General features: G+C 36.9%; 4 protein-coding genes across 6 annotated transcripts in view; 2 read left to right on the top strand and 2 right to left on the bottom strand.

Moving 5' to 3' along the window:
• Nucleotide 1: 1 nt before the first annotated feature.
• Nucleotides 2-740, top strand: LOC124414272. Its single transcript, XM_046895293.1, has one exon. The coding sequence runs from the start codon at nucleotides 70-72 to the stop codon at nucleotides 679-681; it is 612 nt and encodes a 203-aa protein (XP_046751249.1). The 5' UTR covers nucleotides 2-69; the 3' UTR covers nucleotides 682-740.
• Nucleotides 741-1512: 772 nt separating this feature from the next.
• LOC124414218 lies at nucleotides 1513-14058 on the bottom strand. Its single transcript, XM_046895195.1, has 20 exons — nucleotides 13875-14058; nucleotides 13457-13768; nucleotides 12730-13379; nucleotides 12433-12648; nucleotides 12017-12346; nucleotides 11178-11376; nucleotides 10906-11078; nucleotides 10663-10760; nucleotides 10282-10543; nucleotides 9649-10203; nucleotides 6708-6915; nucleotides 6311-6616; nucleotides 5488-6131; nucleotides 5173-5385; nucleotides 4782-5102; nucleotides 3470-3668; nucleotides 3205-3377; nucleotides 2989-3086; nucleotides 2638-2899; nucleotides 1513-2548 (listed from the first exon to the last, which is right to left on the bottom strand). The coding sequence occupies exons 1-20, from the start codon at nucleotides 14008-14010 to the stop codon at nucleotides 2006-2008; spliced, it is 5898 nt and encodes a 1965-aa protein (XP_046751151.1). The 5' UTR covers nucleotides 14011-14058; the 3' UTR covers nucleotides 1513-2005.
• A 1550-nt stretch (nucleotides 14059-15608) lies between these two features.
• LOC124414240 (UPF0193 protein EVG1) lies at nucleotides 15609-17644 on the bottom strand. The gene is made up of 5 exons (XM_046895222.1): nucleotides 17506-17644; nucleotides 16794-16933; nucleotides 16340-16436; nucleotides 15988-16134; nucleotides 15609-15868 (listed from the first exon to the last, which is right to left on the bottom strand). Exons 1-5 carry the CDS (start codon nucleotides 17600-17602, stop codon nucleotides 15642-15644), a joined length of 708 nt encoding a protein of 235 aa, XP_046751178.1. The 5' UTR covers nucleotides 17603-17644; the 3' UTR covers nucleotides 15609-15641.
• Nucleotides 17645-20891: 3247 nt separating this feature from the next.
• The window catches only part of LOC124414241, a 35608-nt gene continuing 35440 nt past the window's right edge, over nucleotides 20892-21059 (top strand). For all 3 annotated transcript variants that reach the window (XM_046895224.1, XM_046895226.1, XM_046895223.1), the window contains exon 1: nucleotides 20892-21017. In XM_046895224.1, coding sequence (XP_046751180.1) covers nucleotides 20937-21017 — 81 coding nt within the window. In that variant the 5' untranslated portion in view covers nucleotides 20892-20936. The remainder of the gene's footprint in view (nucleotides 21018-21059) is intronic.

Here is a 21059-nt window from a genome sequence, read left to right as displayed (position 1 = left end):
AAAAAAAATTAGAAGGCGGCAGCGTCGTTTTGAAAATTAAGAAGAAGAATAGTGAATTAAGAATAAAAGATGTCGTCGGATGATGCTAAATATCCTTGCATTATATGTCAGCAGTTGACAAATTCAATAAGCGATCTTCATAATCATCAGAAATACTTACACACATCTGAAGAGTTATCGATGTCCGTTATACATCTTGTGCATTATATGTGCATGGAAAGAAATTTGATGAGCGTAAGACAACTTTTTGAAATTCCAAACTATTCTCTTACGCTGCAGCAAAACTGTGCCAACGTTGATCGTAACTCTTGTCCTGCTTACGTACCCAATGAAAATGGCCAAACCCCATTGCAACTGCGTTGTAGCGAAGAGAATAGCTCGTTAATTGTCCCTAACAAGTGGGAAATTGAGTTTGGAAAGGTAGAGGAAATCAGCGACGAGACTTTTTTCAATAGCGTAAACGGCATTTGCCGCGATTTGGTGAATATCATGGATAGGGAAAGAAAAAACTGTGATAAATTTAAAGGACCTAAAACGACGCCTATAAAATGTAGATCCAGAAAAGTTAGCGCGAGAACTGCAGTTACTCGCAAAAATGATGACAAAAATCATTCCAAAACTTTGATTCGGCAGGAAGAGAAAGCGAATCGTGATTTCTTGCAAAATGTAACGACAGACTAAAGCTCAAGAGGCAATGAAAGTTCGAACGTTCCGAGTCAATCGAGACTTGCGAGCTTTGAAGAAACAAAATCTTTACCTATCGTGATAGAAGAGTTAATTTCTCTGGTCAAAGAAAAGATTTCAGATTTTAAAACAGAATTATTGAATACAGAATCTTTCTTTTCGTTTATTATTTTTATCTTCATTTTTTTTTTAATTATATGATTTTATTTTTTATCATTAATAATCGTTAGTCTGTGATTAAAAAATATTACAATTATTGTTAATAATATTTGGTAAAGTATATCCTGACAGATTTGGCAAAGAGCAAGCAACAAGTCGGATTTTGTTTAAGTTTTTTACTTACACGAACAAATTTATTTGTCATCTTTCGCGATCGTTTTGTTTCTTATTTGTCTTTTATAGCAATTTTTTTGGTTTACCTCAATTTCTATTCATACGAATATATATAGTTTCGTAAAGTTTTGAGATTTGTTTTTTTTTATCGGTAAATGTAAGGGCAGCTTCAGAGAAATAAAAGCTTTTGGGTTTTTTTTTTTTTTTTTTTTTTTTTTTATTTTTTTTTTCAAAACAAGTATCCCAGCTTTAATATTACCGATTAACAATCAATAAAGATACAAACGTAGTAACGTTCAATCTAATACAAGATGAAACAGTTTCGAACAACATCTATACAATTTACCTTATGATAGTAAAATAATATTAATAAGAGTATTATTATCACCAGCGGGGGGGAAAAAAAAAAACTGGAAAAAAAAAAATATATATTCAACAATTTTTAAAACTAGTTTCAATCGATAGTTAAATCATGCGGAAGAATTTTTTTTTTTTTTCTTTTACCTTTTCTAAGATCAAGAAATAACACAAGAGACTGATTAAAATATAAGATTAAGTTTAAACTAGATATAAATGATAAACGTAGCTATAAATTATGTTTTCTTTTGATTTGTGATAATATTTGATCGCTTCAAAGCTTTAACAAAAAAGAAAAAAAACAAACAAATTGAGTAATAGTTTCAATTTTATATTTCTTCCCTTCATTTTTCCATTCTAGAATTATGATTACGATAGAAAATTGTTTTAGAACGAGTTATTACGTGTAGTAAAAATTATTTTTTTTTCCTTTCTTTCTTCTTAATAAATGATAATATCATTCTAACCATTTAGTTTCTGGAACACAGATACGAAATATGTAAAAATAATCACAATTACATCAGCTGTAGCATCTTGTAAACGTAGAAAACTTAATTGAGAAAAATAATATATCCATATACAAAAAGTAAATTCTTTCTCGATTACATCTTATTCTTCCATAACTGTAGCGCTAATAACAATCCATATCGTTGACATTGTGTCTCTCGTGAGCGACGATGATATCTTCGACGACGGAGCTAAAACTGTTTGTATAAGTTTTTAGCCATCGATTTTTTTCCTCTATATAAGCATCGACGTCAAAGCTGAGAACCGAGTGAAGAAATTCGTCGGTTCTAACTTTGGATATGTACTGGAGTTTCTCACATTCCGATGATTCTTCGTTGACGCTTATATTCGAACGTTTGTAAACAGAACCCAGGAGACTCATGTCGTCGGCATTTACAATCAAGTCGATTATTTCTTTAGGTATCGCCGACTGACCATCGAACTCCCCGGTTTCACTTTGAGTGTTAACACGCGTCTGATTCTCAGCTTCCGGAAACACTTGGAAATTAATTTTTTTCTTGTTACCATTCCGAGGGACGTCGTCTTCTGTACTACAAGACGCAGTTATCTTGTATTTGACGAATATTTCTTGTAACTTCTTTACTATTTCTCCAGATGCTTTGCAGACTTGAAAATCACTGTCGTCTGCCAGCGTAGCTAAAAGTACCTACGTAGATATAATTCAATTAATTTTCTAGACGGTGAATCGAAGAATGAAACCACAATTTCGTAATGTTTAAACGGAGTTTAGTTTACCCCGAGACAATTTTGGTGCGCCAACTCGTCGAGAGCCTTTAAAATTCGTCTTCTTATTTCGTACTCGTTAAGGGAAACTATTTTCTTATGTTCTTTGGAAAATGTATGAGTTGGAAATGTTCCGTCGAGCATTCCCTGGTCGCTCAAATGCGACCTAATAAATTGAGTCCAGAACTGAAGTGCGTTTACTTTGACTTCCCAGTGAAGATCCAAGACTGCCGCGACAGACATAGCCTTCGCCATTTCATTGATTGTTGATTTTCTGTGCAAAAATTATTGAATTTCAATTAATTCGCTAAATATTTCTTCTTAATCGTTTAAACTTTTTAAAAATAAAATCTTTAAACTTACGGCCATTTTCTATGAACGTATAACTCTTTGACAAGCATGACCGCTTCTCTTCTCACTATTGCTTCGCTTTCATTCGCTATCAAATCAATGGCCATTCGCTGAAAGTAACAAAACAGAGTAATTTATGATTTACATTTAAGACTGATTTCTTTTAATTCAGAAATCACATTCAATGCTTCATCATTTCAACGGAATTATGCCCAACGATAATCTTACCGGCAGATCAAGATGACGCAATTTTTCATCCCATATTCGGTTTATCCTGACAAATGTTACGATACAGGTAAGTGCCGTTGCTCTAACGTAGCTCTCGCCATCCTTTGTCGCAACGTCGACGATTAGTTCTGGGAATTCATTACCAAGAAGTAAATCTTGAAAGGCTGGATATTCTGGAACAAAAGACACGATAAACACGACGATTAGTTTCAAAATCCCAACCTTCGTTGTTTAGATTTTTATTGAACACTTGACGCGGGCTTACTGTCTTCCGATATCGTCGCGATTGTGTTAATTACTTCCAAAACGCTGTCTCTAACTTCCCAGTTTGGATCGTGTACCCTCTTGTACAATACGGGCTGCATTTCGTTCGTCAGACTGTCCGATTGTACCAGCAGCGCCAAATTTGGTGCCATAAAATTCTGAATCGCTAGTTTGCAAAGCGAAAGTGCTTGGATACACACCTAAACAATATCAAATTGCATTCAAACGAGCGTTCAGCCAAGAGTTAGTGATATAAATTGATTTCGCAATGTCCAACGAGTTACCCAGACATCGAGAGAAAACTAATTGAAAAGAATTCATACACATTTCGCAGCTTTTTACCTCCGTGAGTTCTTATCTTCCTAACTCGCTCGCTTCCTTTTACGGGGGCAAAAATTGAATTTTTTTTTTGTCTCATCTTATTGTTAAACATTTCAAGACTATATTCACAAAATTTTAAGTCGATCTGAGCAGAACTCTTGAAGGGGGGGGGGGGGGGGGGGTAAGGGTTTCAGCGTAAAAAAAAAACACTTTTTTCGTGAATTTTTTTTGAAAGTATGGATTGAGCAAATTTATTGAAACCTTTTGTACATTATTAAGCATACTTTTAACAATATTCTGTAATTTTTTTATGTAGAAATATTGCAAAACAGGCCGGTGAAAGAGCTTTCTTTCTTCACTTTTTTAGCTCAATAAACTTTAAACGCGATTTTCTCAAAACTACTTTTTCAAAGTCCGTGTTCACTGCCATTTACAAACTACTTGACCGATTCATTCCAAACTTGGTACACATTTTCTACATATAAAATACCTCCCCCCGACGTTTAGTTGAAATTTTTTTTTTAACATTAAGGGGGTTTCCCACCCACAAAATGGCGGAATTTGTCGTGGAAAATAGCAATTCACACTTTAGATGGCCTCCAAAAATTTTTAAATGAAAAAAAAAATAATCGTAGAACGTTGGGGAGAGGATTTGATAATACTTTGACTAAATTTTAATGGATTTTGAATTCAGATAATTTCCGACCGAGATATCGTGAACACCGCAAATGGTTTTTTTTCTAAGACGTTCTGGGGCAAGCTCTGTCACCGGCTTGTTTTGCAATATTTCTGCATGAAAAAATTACAGAATATTGTTAAAAGTATGCTTAATAATGTACAAAAGGTTTCAATGAATTTGCTCAAACCATAATTTCAAAAAAAATTCACAAATAAAGTGTTTTTTTTTACGCTGAAACCCTTACCCCCCTCCCTCCCGCCCCTTAATTTTTCTTGGCAACTCATTTCTATTCAAAAGGTAACTTTATGTGTACCTTAGGTATGGCGTTTGGATGATTGAGGATAGTTTGAGCCATCGAAAGAATGCCAATAGTTTCCAAACATTCTTGCCACTTGAGTTTGTACTTCTGTAGAATTATTGTGAGACCGTCAAGCAGCGCGATCAAGAGGTGCGGACATTGCACTATCGGATCGCCATAAAGGAGTCCCTTGTATCTTGGTACTCGGCAACTTTGATTCTCTTTTTTCTGCTCCTGAGGCGGAGTTGCAATTTTGCTCGTCGCATCTTCGTTTGTCGCAATTACGTACTGCTTCAAAACGTGCGACATCAATTGAAATATGATAACGGCGCTGTTCTGCAATAAAATAAAAAACAAAAAAACAACATGAAATGTTCGGAAAAATAAGATTCACGCTTTTACTCACCCTGTCTATGATGTCTATGGTGTCCAGCGCTATTTGAATCGACGTTTTGGCGATTAACTCAGCCGGCAAATCTCCTCGTATCAAAGTGTCGCGGCTCATATAGCTTAGCCTCTGGGTGTAAGTAGTCGTTAGAGCAAAGAGTTTGTGTATAAAGACTTCCAATACGTCTTCGGCCAAGTCGGGAAGCCGCATACAAACGGTCAGTGGAATGATCTGTGTAACGCATTTATTAAAATTGTTTTTCCGTTCATACTTAAGATCAGAATCGATGCTTAGCGATATGAATTTTGAATTGTAAAATTCTGAAGATTTTACCATTTGAATCACTGCGTGAATTTCCATTTTGAATTCACTGGGTTCTTTCAAAGCGCATAAATTATTAATCTTCTTCCAGTAAGTTAAAACGAGTTTTCCGCCTCTCGCCATGTCGATAATGAGTTTCTTAGCAACCAGCATAGAGTCTATGTATCGTAAATTGGTCCCGAAAACTTTCCACGTTTCGGAGTCGGCGGTCCCTTCCGTTTCATTGACTCCCTCTTTCAGTCTCATGAACAACAGTAAGTACAATAGTTTCATAATATGTGCATAAAAGTTTGTGCTTATGCAGGTTTCGAATAATCCTTTTATCCTGCATTCGAGATTCCCTATCGACTCCAGGATTCGAGGTATCGTGTTATTCATACTGGCGAATAACGTGTTTTCCATTATTGCTGTGAGCAGAGCTAGCGTTGTAAGAAGCTCTGAATTTTGCTCGAGATAATTTTCTTCCAGCGACGGGTGAACCTGAGAACTGAAATTGTTCCTGACCAAAGGCTCTACAGCGATGGAAATCACCTGTTTACAGAATGTCTCGTTCTCAGATTCGGCCAGCAATAATTTCCAAACAAAAATTTGACTCTCTCTTGTTACGTACAGCGTGTGATTAGAATGGCAAAACCTCACCACGTCTCTCCAGGTTTCTGCGGAATTAATAATAACGTGTATAATGTATATATGAGAATTCAGTCGAGCCGCGTAAAACGTGAAATTGAATAAACGAACTATAACAACAAGGCTACGTTTTCTATTTGGAAACGCTACAAGTTGCAACTCTCGTTTACCGCTATAAATGCATATAAAATGTTAATCAACGTTTTACCAGTCTCAACGATCCACTGCCGTCCGCTTTTGTGATTAACAAACTCGAGCAGCATGCCCGTGTAGGCCATTTTGACGGAGGCCTGAAGGTTCGCATCCTTAAGAGCAAAAACGGCGTTCAGTTTCTTGAATACATCTTCCCGATACCAGAAGAGGAAGTTGAATTCATCGCGACCCAAGAGTCCAACAAGCTTGACGGTGAACACAGTCACAGCCTGGCAGGGCTTCTTTTCCGCGGTCCAAGTGTCCAGAGCTTTCAAAACCCATTTCTGCAAAACTGATTTGTCGATATTTTCGTTTGGGCAACCTGAAAGAATTACAAACGTTCATAGTCCAAGTTCTTTCTGCAAAATTATCTCCGTGCAGGTAAGTAATTACTAATATTCTCCACAACTTACATCTGTTGGAAATATCCTTCTCGATGTGGCTCAACAGTATGTCGAAGTAAGTGGCCGAAGCGATGTAGTAATCTGGCAGCAGCAGAAGTTCAAGAACTTCTTTGAGCTTGTCTAATCTATCGGAAGACTTTTTCGAGAACATTTTGTGTTGCAAGATAGCCTGAGTGTGATGTATACGTTTAAACGGCAATTTTTGCAAATGATTACTCGTTTACTGTAAAAAGATTGTCAACCTCAGCCATGTAAATGGAATCTTGGACAAAAACTCTCTCTGTGGTCAGTGTCAAGTTCTACACATCTCTCGTCAAGGCATGTGTATAACTGTGTTCGGTACTTTATGCATAAATTATTTGCATATGTGCGTGTGTTCAGTTATATAAAGAAGACATTGGACAAATTTGTTTTTTTTTTTTTTTTTTTTTTTATAAATTCTTTTTTTTTTTCTTTAGATTGATTATGTATTTCTTTATTCTCTTATTTTTCTTTTTAACAAATAATTTTCATTGGTTATGATTTGTATGGGTCACAGGTGCATGTCGTCGTTGGCTTCACCGCGTAACGTTGTTAATTCAAGTTACTGCGTCCAACAGACTTATTTTGCACAATTTATTTGCATACTCGAGTTCTTCCCCACTCGTAGATCTTAAATTTTAACAACAGGGAAATAAAAAAAGACTTATGGAGACAGACTATGTTGGTAATCAGATACCATTGCGCATTTAATGAGGTTAGAAATACATATATATGTATGGAATTATATCACACTAATGATAACGATGCGCCCTTCACTCTCCTCCGTGTAGTTAGTTACTTCAGTTTGTTGCGTTCGTCGAATACGCTTCCAGCGAACACATGGTGATTATGATGCAACGAAATATAGTAATAATGGAACGCATTTGGTTGAACAAAGATAGAAATAAGCTTTCCATTATTAAAAGAAAGATGGAGTCATCTGTTGTTGCCAATCAACAACAAGTATCTGAAAAAAGAGACAAGAGACGAGCGTTCAAGTTTTACTATATTTCAATGTTATGATGTTTTTGCGATGGTATGTAGCCACTATTGCGCTGTGTTATGATGGCGATTGTGTGTAAAGCCTACTGCCAAGGACTGAGCATGCGCATATCGCACATCAGACCTGCCTACTGTCATGGCGACGGTTTGCGATCACAGAATTCCATACGCGATTTTCTTGCGTAAAAAGAGAGAGAGAGAGAGAGAGAGAGCTGCGTTGGAACTATGGGCATCTTTGTCTAGTCTTGCAAGCTAGACAAGGATGCCTATGACTCAACTGCAGCTCTCTCTTTTCACGAGAATATCGCATTTTTCGTTCACTACCCGCGGTCTATTCTCATATATAAAGTCTATGGTGTTGTTTCCTAACTCCTGAAAATGCCACGTGTTTGTTTGCCACAGCAGGAGAAGTTTAGTTCCGCGAAATTTTGTACATACATAAATACATTCCATACCCAGAGATAGCGGAAACGAAAGAAGCTTCCCAGAATTCCTTGCGCTTACGCTGCCTACAGCGCCACTCGCGACGCGAAATGGAGTTTCCCTAGAAACTTCTCTGCCCAGCGGCACTTCGATTCGAGCCGTGATTCGAGCATCACGGTCGCCGCGTTCTGTACGAATTGAAGTGGAGTTACCAATCGTCGGTATTGCCGACTTTACTCGGGTCTTCTGTAATCTCCATTGCGTCGCTTGAGACCTCACGCTCCGCACGATGGAAAAAAATTATCAGATTTCGCGATGTTTATCAAATCGTTTCTCTCGGATAATTAGCAGATGCGGATCCGCGACAGATTTTCGGGGAAATAGGGGGGAAGGGGAGGGGGAGGGGGGGTCCACACCTAGATTTGATGCAATTTTTAAAATCGCTTGCGATCTAGTTTTGGAAAATTTGTGAAGGAGTGATTAATTCTGTACACATGCACATGAAAAATTTTATCTAGATTGCAAGAATATATATATATATATATATATATATTTATTTACAGAGATTTTCGTAGTTCAGTTTTGAAAACTATCTAAAATTTTCATTCGCAGTCAACGGCTTTACCACCTACTGATACGAATAATTTATCTTCCGACTTTTCTCAATTGATCATCTCATTGAGAAATCATTTGAATTAATATCAATTTATTCGAATTAGGTACTTTGAACGACGTGAGGTTAGTTGTAAATTAATTTGTTATTCGAACTTGAAAGAGTTGCAGCTGCGTCGGTAGTGCAGCGAAGTCGCTTTAAGTTTTGCCGTCTCAAAATCAGTTGCGCGATTGATTGCGGAATGGTCAGTTCTTCGTGTAAAAACTTAAGTTATGTGAAGTGCATGTGAAGTGGTGATCAAGTGAGTGACATGCTGATCAGAATCGACCTACGGATTGCTGCCACCATGCAGTTGACAAAGTTTATCCGATGAGCGGATGGTAAGTTATCATCAAATCCCCATTATGCATGATTTTACTAGACGTGTAAGCATCGCGCCATTATATCCGAGAGTAACTGTTTGCGAGGGTTACCAACTGCCCTTAACCTCAAAAATATTTCTACAACTACTATTTTTGAGGTTACATTTCTGACGGTTGGTTGCACTGGCAGACAGTTGCTCTCGCATTGTGGCATGTGCGCATTAAATTTTAGCAGACGAAGGACGATGCAGTCGTTAGGAATTCACTGTGTATATACAATAACTGAGTGTAAAATGAAAATTGTATTTGATGTTATGCTTACGTTTATGATTGCGTTTTCATAACCGCACAAATATCAGGTTAGTCAAACAGAATGCGATGTCTGTTGATTTATAAATATCACGTCTACACGGTTGTAGACGGTTAAAATTGTTGTGGACATACAATAAAGTACAGAAACCAAGCTTATTTACTTGCATGGTTCTCAAATTTAAAACTGATCGATCTTTATTCGATAAATCGATCAATGACAATCCATGTCAGTTGTGCTATTTCCTTCTTTGTGAGCACTGATAATCTCTTCAACGACAGATTCGAAATTACTGACGCAGATCTTCCGTAGGGAGCGATTTTTTTCGTTTATGTAACTGTCGACGTCACAAGTTAGAACGGATTGTATGAATTCATTTCTTCCGACTTTAGACGCATGTTCCAACTTCTCCTCATTGGTTAAATTTCTGTTGGCATTCATGCTCATCTGATGCATTCCTTCGTTGACCAATGAGAGAAAATTCGCTTCCTCAGCGTCCGTAGACGAGTTTCTAAGTCTCGCCTGCGATTCCTGATGATCTTCGGACTCTCCAGTTTCGCTTTGCAGATCCGCACTCCGACGGTCCGGACTTTTGTTGTCCGGCGATAAATTGTCGGTAGTAGTAATACAGTCTTCATTACGATAAGCTGTTTCCATGCTACAAGATGGGCTTATCTTGTAAGTTACAAAAACTTTTTTAAGTCTCTTTACTATTTCACCTGATGCTTTGCGGACTTGAAAATCACTTTCGTCTTCTAATGTAGCAAGTAGTACCTGTAGGGCAAAATTTTCTTAAAGAATTTTCAGTGTAATCGATTATCGTAAAGGCATAAAATGAAATAAAAAACTTACACCGAGGCAACTGTCACTGGCCAATTTGTCGAGAGCCTTCAGAATCCGTTTTCTTATTTCCCGTTCGTCAAGGGAAACTATTTTTCTATGTTCCTTGGAAAAGGTGTGGGTTGGAAATGTTCCGTCTAGCATACCCTGGTCGCAGAGATGTGACTTTATTACTTGTTGCCAGAACAGAATCGCGTTCACTTTGACTTCCCAGTCAGGATCAGAAATGACCACCACGCACATGGCATGTGTCATTTCATTAATCGTTGATCTTCTGAAAAAAAAAATCATGAACGCAAAGCGTAGGTCAGGGAACGATTCTAATTCTCATCGAAACATTGTTTCATCATTTTTTATTTACATCGTTAAAATAAGGGAATATTTGAAACTTACGGCCATTTTCTATGAACGTACAACTCTTTGACAAGCATAACCGCATCCCTGCGTACCATCGCTTCGTTTTCGTTAGTCATTAGGTTAATGGCCAATTTCTGAAAGTAAGAAATCATGGTGTTACGTCATGCATGAGACTGCATTTCTTTTTTCTGTTTTTTTTTTTTTTTTCTACTTTTCATTCAGAAACAAGTGAATTTTTCACACTATTCAATAAAACAACGTCAAAACTGATCAACTTACCGGTAAATCAAGATCGAGAAATTTTTCGTTCCATATTCTGTTTATTTTTACAAAAATCATGAGGCACATAAGCGCCAATGATCGAACGTAACGATTCTCGTCGTTTGAGGCCATGTCGATTATTAGCTCTGGGAATCCATTCACAATTAACAAATCTTGATAAGCTGGATATTCTGAAACAATGATTTTACAACGTAGGGATTAAATTCACAGGATTGAGCTTTGTTTACATAATATTTCATTATTTTATTCTCGTTCCGAGGAGGTCTTACTGTGTTCGGATATCGTCGCAATCGTTCTAATCACGTCCAAAGTGCTAGCTCTGACCTTCCAGTTAGGATCGTGCATTCTTTTGTACAAAATGCATCCCATTTCATCCTCGCGACAGTCGGATTGCACCAGCAATGCCAAGTTCGGTGCCATAAAATTTTCTACTGCCAATTTGCACAGCGTCAGTGCTTGGACACATATCTTAAATGATATTAGGGTAAGAAAACATGAATTCTTCATATTTAGTCGCATTATGGGCATTGAAAAGTCCACTTTTTGTGGCAGTTTTCGTTCCGTAAAGTGACGCTTTATACGGCAGCGAATAAAGTTGCGGAATAAAGTTTTTATTCCGCAGTTTTGACGCGCTGTTCGAAGTGCGCATCCCAAACTGGCGAATAAAGTAGCTTTGTCGAACAGATCGCGACATAACCTCACTCTTCGTTTTGCTTTTCAATGCCCATACCGTAAAAAATATTGTATGTGGCATGCCTGTAAACTGTTTTTTGGGTCGGATAATTTCAGTACTCGCTTCCGGCTCGCTTCCGGCTCGCCTTCAGCTCGTCCTGAAATCTTTATCCTTGCCAAAAAAAAAAAAAAAAACAGGCGGTTTACGGGCATGCCACATAAATAGCTATTGTAAGTCAAGGACATCGTTGCTGACCGTATCACATAATCTAAAACTGTTTTAAAAACCTAAATTCGTAAAATTTTTATGTCAAGGTTTCAAGATAATTTGAGTGAGTTGGCACTCTGATTGATCAATGATAAGCCCTTCAAATGACCATATATCATTGGCAGACCGTTCGTATCTCAAAGTTTCAAAAACTATGTATAGACTGACCTTCGAAGTGATTTTTGGATGATTGATGATGTCCTCTGCCAGGTTGAGAATGCTTATGGTTTCCAAACAATCTTGCCACTTGAGTTGATACTTGGTCAGAATCGTGGCGATACCGTCCATCAATGTAGACAAGAGGTGTGGAAATTTGAGTATCGGGTCACCGCGAACGCGCCATTTTTGGTTATTCATTCTCATGTTTGTAATGTCGTCTTGCTTGATATCTGCAAAACCGGTGCAGCTCAGTTCGTTCGGACACTTTTTACTGCTCCGTAAGTTGACGTAGTTGTTCAACGTGTGCGACATCACTTGAAATATGACCACCGTACTGTCCTGTGAATGAGATGAAAAATCGAGGATATTCCAAAATCACAACACTATTAATCATCATAAATTTCCTCGGTTGAATCAAAGCTTACTCTGTCAACAATGTCGAGGACATCGGTTGACACCCGGGCGGCTGTTTTGGCAATATCTTCCGCTGGTAAGGCATCGTCGTTAAGAACTATACTCCGCACCATGTAGCCCAATCTCTGAGTAGCGGGGTCGGTCATTGACATAATTTTGTACGCCAAAGTTTCAAGTATGTCCACATCAACCTCGCCTCTCGCGACGCACGATGACATCGGTATTATCTGTAAATTGTGTTTCTTGTTTTGTTTGTTTGTTGTTCTTTTGTTCTAACACGAATAAGATGAAATGCCGTCTTCTCTTACCATCATCAGAACTGCATGATGCTCGATCTTTATATCCCCGGGTTCTTTGATTTTGCACAACTTGTTCATCCTGTTGAGGTAGGTTAAGAATATCTTTTCGCCCTTGACGATGTTCTCGATGTGCTTCTTGACTATCAGTACCGATTCGATGTACCTTAAGCTATCCCTGAACACCCTCCAAACATCTTTCTCGACCGTTCCGTCCGGTACACTCATTCCATCCTTCAGTCTTGTGAACACAATCAGATACATCAGGTTCATAATGTGAGAGTAGAAACTTTGCTTTGTGCATGTTTCGAACAAGATTTGCAGCCGCAAGTCTAGAGTCGTTATCGTCGCCACAAGAAGCGGTATCGTGTTGTCCATGGTGGCGAACACTGTGTTCTCCATTACCTCAGTGAGCACCTCCAAGGCGATGAAAAACTCGGCATTTTCATCCCGTTTGCTGGGATCTTCAAGATCAGGTTGAACCGGAGTAGCGATATTGCGGCTGATCAGGGGCTTGGCGATCGCTGAAATGACTTGTTCGCAAAATGTTGTGTTTAACGATTCGGCCAGTAGTAATTTGCAGACGATTTTTTTACTCTCTCTTGTCACCGCCTGTGGCTGTTTACTCGAATCCGTTAGTTTGACAACTTCTTTCCACGCACCTGTGAAATTAATTTCATACCGTGTTAGATATCGTCTTTGGTTCTTGGTTCTCACAAATCTCTGTAATCACGCTCACCAGACTCGATGATCCAATGTCGTCCGCTCTTGTGATTAACAAATTGAAGGAACATTCCTACGTAGGCAACTTTCACAGACGTCTGAATGTCGTCGTCTTTCTTTAGTCCAAAAGCTGCGCTCATTTTTTTGAACACATCCTCGCGGTACCAGAAGAGGAAGTCGAACTCGTCCTGGCTGAGAAGTTCCACCAATTTTACGGTGAACACTATCACTGACTGGTCCGGCTTCTTCTTCGTCAAAGTCCAAGCTGCCAGTGCACTCAGGACCCATTTTTGGAGAATCGATTTGTCGATGTCGCAGCTTTTGCAACCTGTCCAACGTCATAAAAAAAAAAAAAAACATTCTTGATAAACAAGTTTTACGGAATATCGTTAATACAAAAAGTGGTCACACGCATAGCGTGCGCGGTATCTTACATCTGTTTGAAATGCTCTTCTCGATGTGTGAAATTAGATCGTCGAAGGTCGATTCCGACGCTGCGTTGTAATCCGGTCGTAAAATAATGCCGAGAAGTTCTTTGAGCTTCGCGTTTCTGTTCGATGGTTTCATCATCACTTGATCACATCGGTGTTTTTCCTAAACTTCACTTTCAAATCATATATATGTATATATTAATTAACCAATTACTCCATCACTTTCACGTGGTAACATTAATACATACTCCCGAAACGTCGAAACGACGCGGCGTTCGGTTACAATAAAATTTTACATTCAACATGCAAATAGACTTTGCGGTCTGCACTTCTACTTCACTATCTGTTGGAAAACACACTGAGCAATGTGAATACCAATAATGAAATGAATCGACTGTAGCGTCGTCGCGGTGTAGTTGCGTAAAAGAACGTCACAGCGTAACAAGATTAGATAAATAATCTTCTCGGGATTAATGTTTGCCACAATGTGCGCGCGCATGGAAAAAATACAAACACACTTGAAGCCAGGCAACAAGTTACAAGACTAACTGGCTATGAAATACCTGCTTTTCGTACCCTCAGGCTCAAGTTGGAAAGGAGGGATTTAATATGACTGACGGACTCTATACCTACAATCACGCTCTCTCTCTCTCTCTCTCTCTCTCTCTCTCTCTCTCTCTCTCTCTCTCTCTCGCTCTCTCCCTTTCTCTTTCTCTCTTCCTGTCCGTAATCCGGTTATTTTTAGATTTTAGATTATTAGTGATATCATATCCCTCATACAAAAATAAAGATGGTCGTGGTCATTTTTTTGTTATTATATATATATATATATACGTACGGATTTTTTCATCCACAATTACAGTTCCGGCTTTTAGAATGGTGCAAATTTTATTCAAGAATTGAATTATCAGTGAAAGAAAGACAGAGAGTAACTGATTTAATAAACAAAATTTCGATCATCGATTTCGTCAATTCATGATTAATATATTATGATGGATAATCCTGATGATTTCTCGTCGTAGCCCGTTACCATGAAAAGTTGTACCGGTCAGCTGATGCAAATGCATGATTTTGGCCAGAATGGGATATTTTATTTGCCAATAAATATATGTGACTGCAAGCGTTCATGAATGTACAGGAAAATTAATTTGATTAATTAAAACTACGTCAATGTGGGTCTGATTTAACGTTGAATTTCAATTTATCGGTAAAAGAAAGTCGGGCTACGTGAAGAATGAACGGCATAAATTCTAGGAAATTACCGCTCGGCTAGGGAATTCGGAATTTGGGCTCAAATATTGATTGTCACCTACTAGAATATATTCATCGAATATATATATATATATATATATGACGCATCGTATTATGCTTCGAATGTGAATAATTTGAAAATTGAGAAACGAAATAGTTGAGAAAAAGAACGTTACAAATGATTATTTAAAATCGGCGATCGTTAAGGTGATAAATTTTTCTTTTATTGTTCTATAAATTGTGTTTCTTTCTTTATTTTATTCATTCACATATGAAACTTGCCGAAAAATCGGTTTCAAATAATCGTTACACAGTTGAAATTCTGGACAATTCTCGATACATACTTTGAAATTATTATTTATTTATTCTAACGTTTCCACGTCTTGATGAGAAAAAAAAAAAAAAAACAATGTCATTACTCGATGATTAGTTTAAATACTTTACTTTCGCCTCTTCGTCTCCGTTTTTTTTTTTTTTTTTTTTTTTTTTATCATGAATTATGAGAGAGCGAATTAATTATCAGCAGTCCAACTCGCCGAGAGGAAAGGGAGGTTTTGGTGACGATCTATCTCCCTCGAATCTTTGTATGATTTTTTTAACATCGGCTGATCTCTGCTTATCGATCGTTTCTAATAGTCTCAATTTCTGAGCTATTTCCTGCTGTATTATAGGGCGATACTTTTTACCCTGACCCAAGCTTTCCATTTCGCGAACGAACTCGATTCTTTCCTCGATCGATTTGACAACTGTGGTAAAATTATAATTTTTAAGCCAAAATAAGTTTAAATCAAGTTTTAAATTTTTTTTTTTTTTTTTTTTTTTTCTTTTTTCAAAGAAACAAGAAATTTAGAAAAGAATAACTCACTTTCGTTCAACGGATCGACGTCATCTGGTATTTTACGCATTGTTTTTCGACCTCTGTGAAGTAGTTTTGGACCGTGTGGAGTGGGCGGCATGTCTTTACCAAATGCCATCATGCATGCGAGATGACGTTTTTGTTTCTCTTTGTTAACTGGGGGGAAAAACCGAGGATTGAAATAGAAAATCACTTTGAAGCTATAAAGTAACTGTGGAAGAATAAATAAAGAAAGAAAGAAAGAAAGAAAGAAATAAAAAAAACAAAAAAACTACTACGAATTTTTGAAATATTCTCTGGTAAACTTATTACACGAAATATTGAGGAGCAGATTGTAAAAATGTAATAAAAAAATCCTTACGCAATGGCGCCGTCCGTCTAAACTGTTCCCTTTCGTAGGCACCGCTTTTTGTAATTATATCCTGCGATCGTTTCTTCCATACGCATGGAAACATGACCTGTGTAAATAATATTGTCTTTAACTATAAGCAATACCGAACGAAAACACTCCAATGTATGTTCGTTTGATGTAGAAATAAAGAAATGGCATGAATTTTACGAATTTACTGTCATTTCTTCATTTCTGCGTCGAATGGTAATTCTTTGGAATCCATTTGACCATTTTTTTCGTTTGAGGCATGTGGATTTTGATAATTTCATAAGAGCAACCCCTTGAATGGATAAAATTTTCCTCGTCGATGTTTAATTGGATAAGAAAAAAATGAGTAGAGTAAATAAATAAATAAATAAATAGATAGATAGATAGATAGATGAAATTGAATTGAGCATAATAACACAGCGTTGTTTAAGGATACCTGAGCTTCGGCAAATTTTTCGTTCTTCGTTTTTGCGGTTTTCGTAGCCGAAGAAGGTGGGGGCAGTGATTCACCTCTGTCGACAGCGTCTTGTATAGATTTCCTCTGCATCATAGTGAGTCTAGCCTCCTCCATAAGAACTGATCATATAATTTATGCCACAGATATTAGCGAACGAAGAAGAAAGAAGGAAAAAAAAATCGAACGCGATAAGGATTATGAAAAATTGACAAATTAGGAAAAGAAAAAAAAGAAACAAATAAACAGATAAATCCTTATTATCGATCGACTCAATAATAGCTATTTATGTGGCATGCCCGTAAACCGCCTGTTTTTTTTTTTTTTTTTTTTTTTTGGCAAGGATAAAGATTTCAGGACGAGCTGAAGGCGAGCCGGAAGCGAGTACTGAAATTATCCGAGCCAAAAAACGGTTTACGGGCATGCCACATACAATATTTTTTACGCTATGGGCATTGAAAAGCAAAACGAAGAGTGAGGTTATGTCGCGATCTGTTCGACGAAGCTACTTTATTCGCCAGTTTGGGATGCGCACTTCGAACTGCGCGTCAAAACTGCGGAATAAAGACTTTATTCCGCAACTTTGTTCGCTGCCGTATAAAGCGTCACTTTACGGAACGAAAACTGCCACAAAAAGTGGACTTTTTAATGCCCATACTGTAAAAACATTCATATTTGTTTCTGGATTTCGTACTCTTGATTAAATCTCGCGTTTCCTCGCTGTATTGCGCTCTCGCTGGATTGTGGATCGCTCCGACGCCAATGGCGACCCTTTCGGTCCTTGGTTCCATGGCTTGCAGTTTTAAACTTGCCTCTCGATGTGTCAAAAGGATCTGCAGCAAAACAAAGCGCATTCGTCGGCAATTCCACGGAAACCCGACAAACGTCATATCCTCACCATTTTCGATTGTTTTTTCAAAAATTTTCCGCTATCGTCACAACTCTGAAACAGCACTTTGATTTCTTATTCGTTTGGTTAATTATTTATAAATGATGAGACTGATTTTGAAGAGGATCTGTTTTTCTTTTGAATTCTCAAAAACTGTATTTCCTTTTTTTCCGTTTATTTTTCTAATTTTTTTAAACACTTATAAACTTTTTGACCAACTAAAACATTGCTTAAAAACCGATCTTGGAATATTCTAAGCGAAAAATCAAAGTGTTGAGAATTTTTTGGGAATCCGTTTAGACAATGTTTTAATTGACTAAGAAAAATTAACGGTGGTGGAAGAAAAAATTGAAATAAAATGACCCATCATGGGTTCGTGTATTAAAAATACAGTTTTTGATAATTCTATAACAAAGGTCTTTTTCAAAATCACTGTCAATATTGGTAAATAAGTAAAGAGTTGATCATAAAATTTTAGAAAAAAATCAGGCTACTTGTTCATAGGTGGAACAAATTGCAGAAATTTTTTTGAATCGAATCAAAAATCGTGAAGGTCAGACGTTCGTTGGGTTTCCATGGAATTCTCCATACATATAAATATAGCAGAACTGTCAATGCGATCGTAGAGCGAGGATAGGTCTGTTTGCAAAAACTTACCTAGAGGTATATTTGATTGTTCATGGAGTAAAAAATCGAAGGGCGCTGCAGGGTGTGGAATTTTTACGTTTTAAACCGTTTCTTATCCTTTCCGTTCTTCCTTCCTTCCTTTCTTCCTTTCTTTCTTCCTGATGCGGCAGGAAATGAACGACATTGTTTAAACTCGTTGCTAAGGCAACAACCTTTAATGTATCGCAGGAATATACTATATATTTTTCCTACATCTGTTCAACCTCCTAAATGATCGATCGTTGGGTATACTATTATTGTTATTGTTCATGGTGACCATTGGTTAGGGAAAATTTGAAAGTAAGGAACTGTCAGGTAATTCCGAAAAACGATCAGGAATAGTCGGGGGAAAAGTGAGGGAATTTTATTTCCCATAAAAAACATTTTCTAATAATAATTTTTTTCCATGACTATTAGGGATGGATTGTTAAACGTGTTTTTGAAAACCGATTGATTCAGAATTTTTATCATCAGATACTTTGATTGATACACTATTGCAATAGTTTGAAATTTTACTCGGGGAAAGAATATCGTTTATAGAGGCAATTTTTTTTTTTTTTTTTTTTTATAATATTGGCAATAATCCAAAGTCGAAATTACGTGATTAACAATTACATGGAAAGGTGAACTAATTGAACTAATGAAAACTCACCAATGAAAAAAAATTTCATGTAATACGAAAATCAACCGATCAACAACTGCAAAAGAATAAAGAAAAAAGTGATTTCAAAAAGTAAGTCAGGTGATCAAAATTTATACAGTCGATTATATTTTCGATGAACGAAAATTGGGAAAATCTAGATTCATGGAAAATTAATTAATTGAAGATTTTAAACGACGCTGCAATTATTTCCGCACTGATTACGAATCTCGTGTTTAAAATTTTTTAATTCAAAACGGTGAATCGCATATGACGGACAAAAGCTGGTTTGAGAACAAAGCGTTAAAAACGATCGATAATCTGAATCCGCCATTTTGAAATTCCGTTTTCAGAGGTTATAATTCGTAGTAAAAAAGATAAAAAAAAAAAAAAAAAAAATCATCCCACGAACTGTTTTAACACACTAACTTATAGCCATTTCGTAAGTCAGTCGTAATCGTAATTTGAAAATTTCTAAATCCATGATGGCGGATCCAATATGGCGGATGTAAAATCGAAAAAACCATCACAATTCGATGATTCTGGCCGAAACTTGTTAATCGGGAGTTTTCGGGATTGCTGATCAGGAATCTAAAGTCAGAATTTGACAGTTTCTAAATCCAAGATGGCGGATCCAATATGGCGGATGTAAAATCAAAAAAACCATCACAATTCGATGATTCCGGCTGAAACATATTACTCGGAAGTTTTCGGGGTCGCTGATCACGAATCTGAAGTCAGAATTTGACAATTTCTAAGTCCAAGATGGCGGACCCAAAATGGCGACACACCCTAATTCTGACTTCAGATTCGTGATCAGTATCCCTAAAAATCCCCGAGTAAGAAAATTGAGGCCAAAATATTACATGTAAAAAAAAATTTTTTCAACCGAGTTAATACTCTAGAGTTACGCCTTTGCAGATATCGCAATGCGCATGTCCGGCTGCCTGTCGACAGGCGCTTCGCGTATCTCCACTTATATCCACAAGAGGAAAAGAATTAGGAATAGTATAGGTTTGAACATAGCAGCAGCGGGAGGAAGACGCCATTATTTAGTCGTCTATAAAATTGTGTGAAGTTTCGAAATACGATAAACGTTTGTTTGTGTCTCATTATCACGCGTAAATAATTGAGATTTCAGACATCGAAGGTATCGACGTAACTCAATTACATATATTCGATAGAATTGCAGTATTTCTGCATTCGTCAACTGCATACACACACACACACACACACACACTTTTGAACTGCATCGCAGCTCGTTTTACAGGGTGTATCGTGTATGGCGTACCATTTCACCGGTATAACTGAACCCGAAAGGGGAAAGTTATTGATTTAATTCTATAGGTGTCAGAGACCGACTGTTTTTGCCGTACGTAAACGTGAAAGAGTCGTAATCGGTTGAACGGAAACGGAACTGGATATAATTAGAACGACGAATTGGAATAAAAATTTACAATAGGCAAAAAAAAGAAAAAGAAAAAAAAAAAAACAATTGTCAAATTCACAGGTAAATATTGAACATTGATCCTCAATTGTCTCTATCCAACTCTACAGCCATAAATCTGTCAGAAAAATAAATAAATAAATAATAATAATAATAATAATCAAGGTAAACAATCAGTAAATGTTTTTTCAAATTTTGTTAATTTTTTTTTTTTTTTTTCCCCCCAATTTTCAATATAAAATACCTAAATTTTTCGTTGAAACTTGTTTATCCTATAGTCTTAATCTCGTTTCAGATCGATTATTATTATTAGTATTATTAGAATTACGTTATACACGCCGATATGTGAGAAAAAAAAAAATAATAATAATAATAATTCTTCTATATTATCGTAATAAAAATATTAATAGAAAGAAGAAAAAGAGACGACGAGTAAAAAAAAGGGAACGAGGGAAGGCAAAAAAAAAAAAAAAAAAAAAAACGATGAAAATGCGGTTACTCCAGGGTTGTATGCACATTTTCAACCTGAGGCAGGGGACAATCCTCATCGCGATAACCCAACTGGTGAATATGAAAAAAATCGTAACAATGTTGAATTATAATCGG

Source organism: Diprion similis, chromosome 13 (assembly GCF_021155765.1).
Source record: "Diprion similis isolate iyDipSimi1 chromosome 13, iyDipSimi1.1, whole genome shotgun sequence".
NCBI classification, from domain to species: domain Eukaryota; kingdom Metazoa; phylum Arthropoda; class Insecta; order Hymenoptera; family Diprionidae; genus Diprion; species Diprion similis.
The sequence above is the reverse complement of the archived record's forward strand: the minus strand, read 5'-3'. Positions and strand labels throughout refer to the sequence as shown.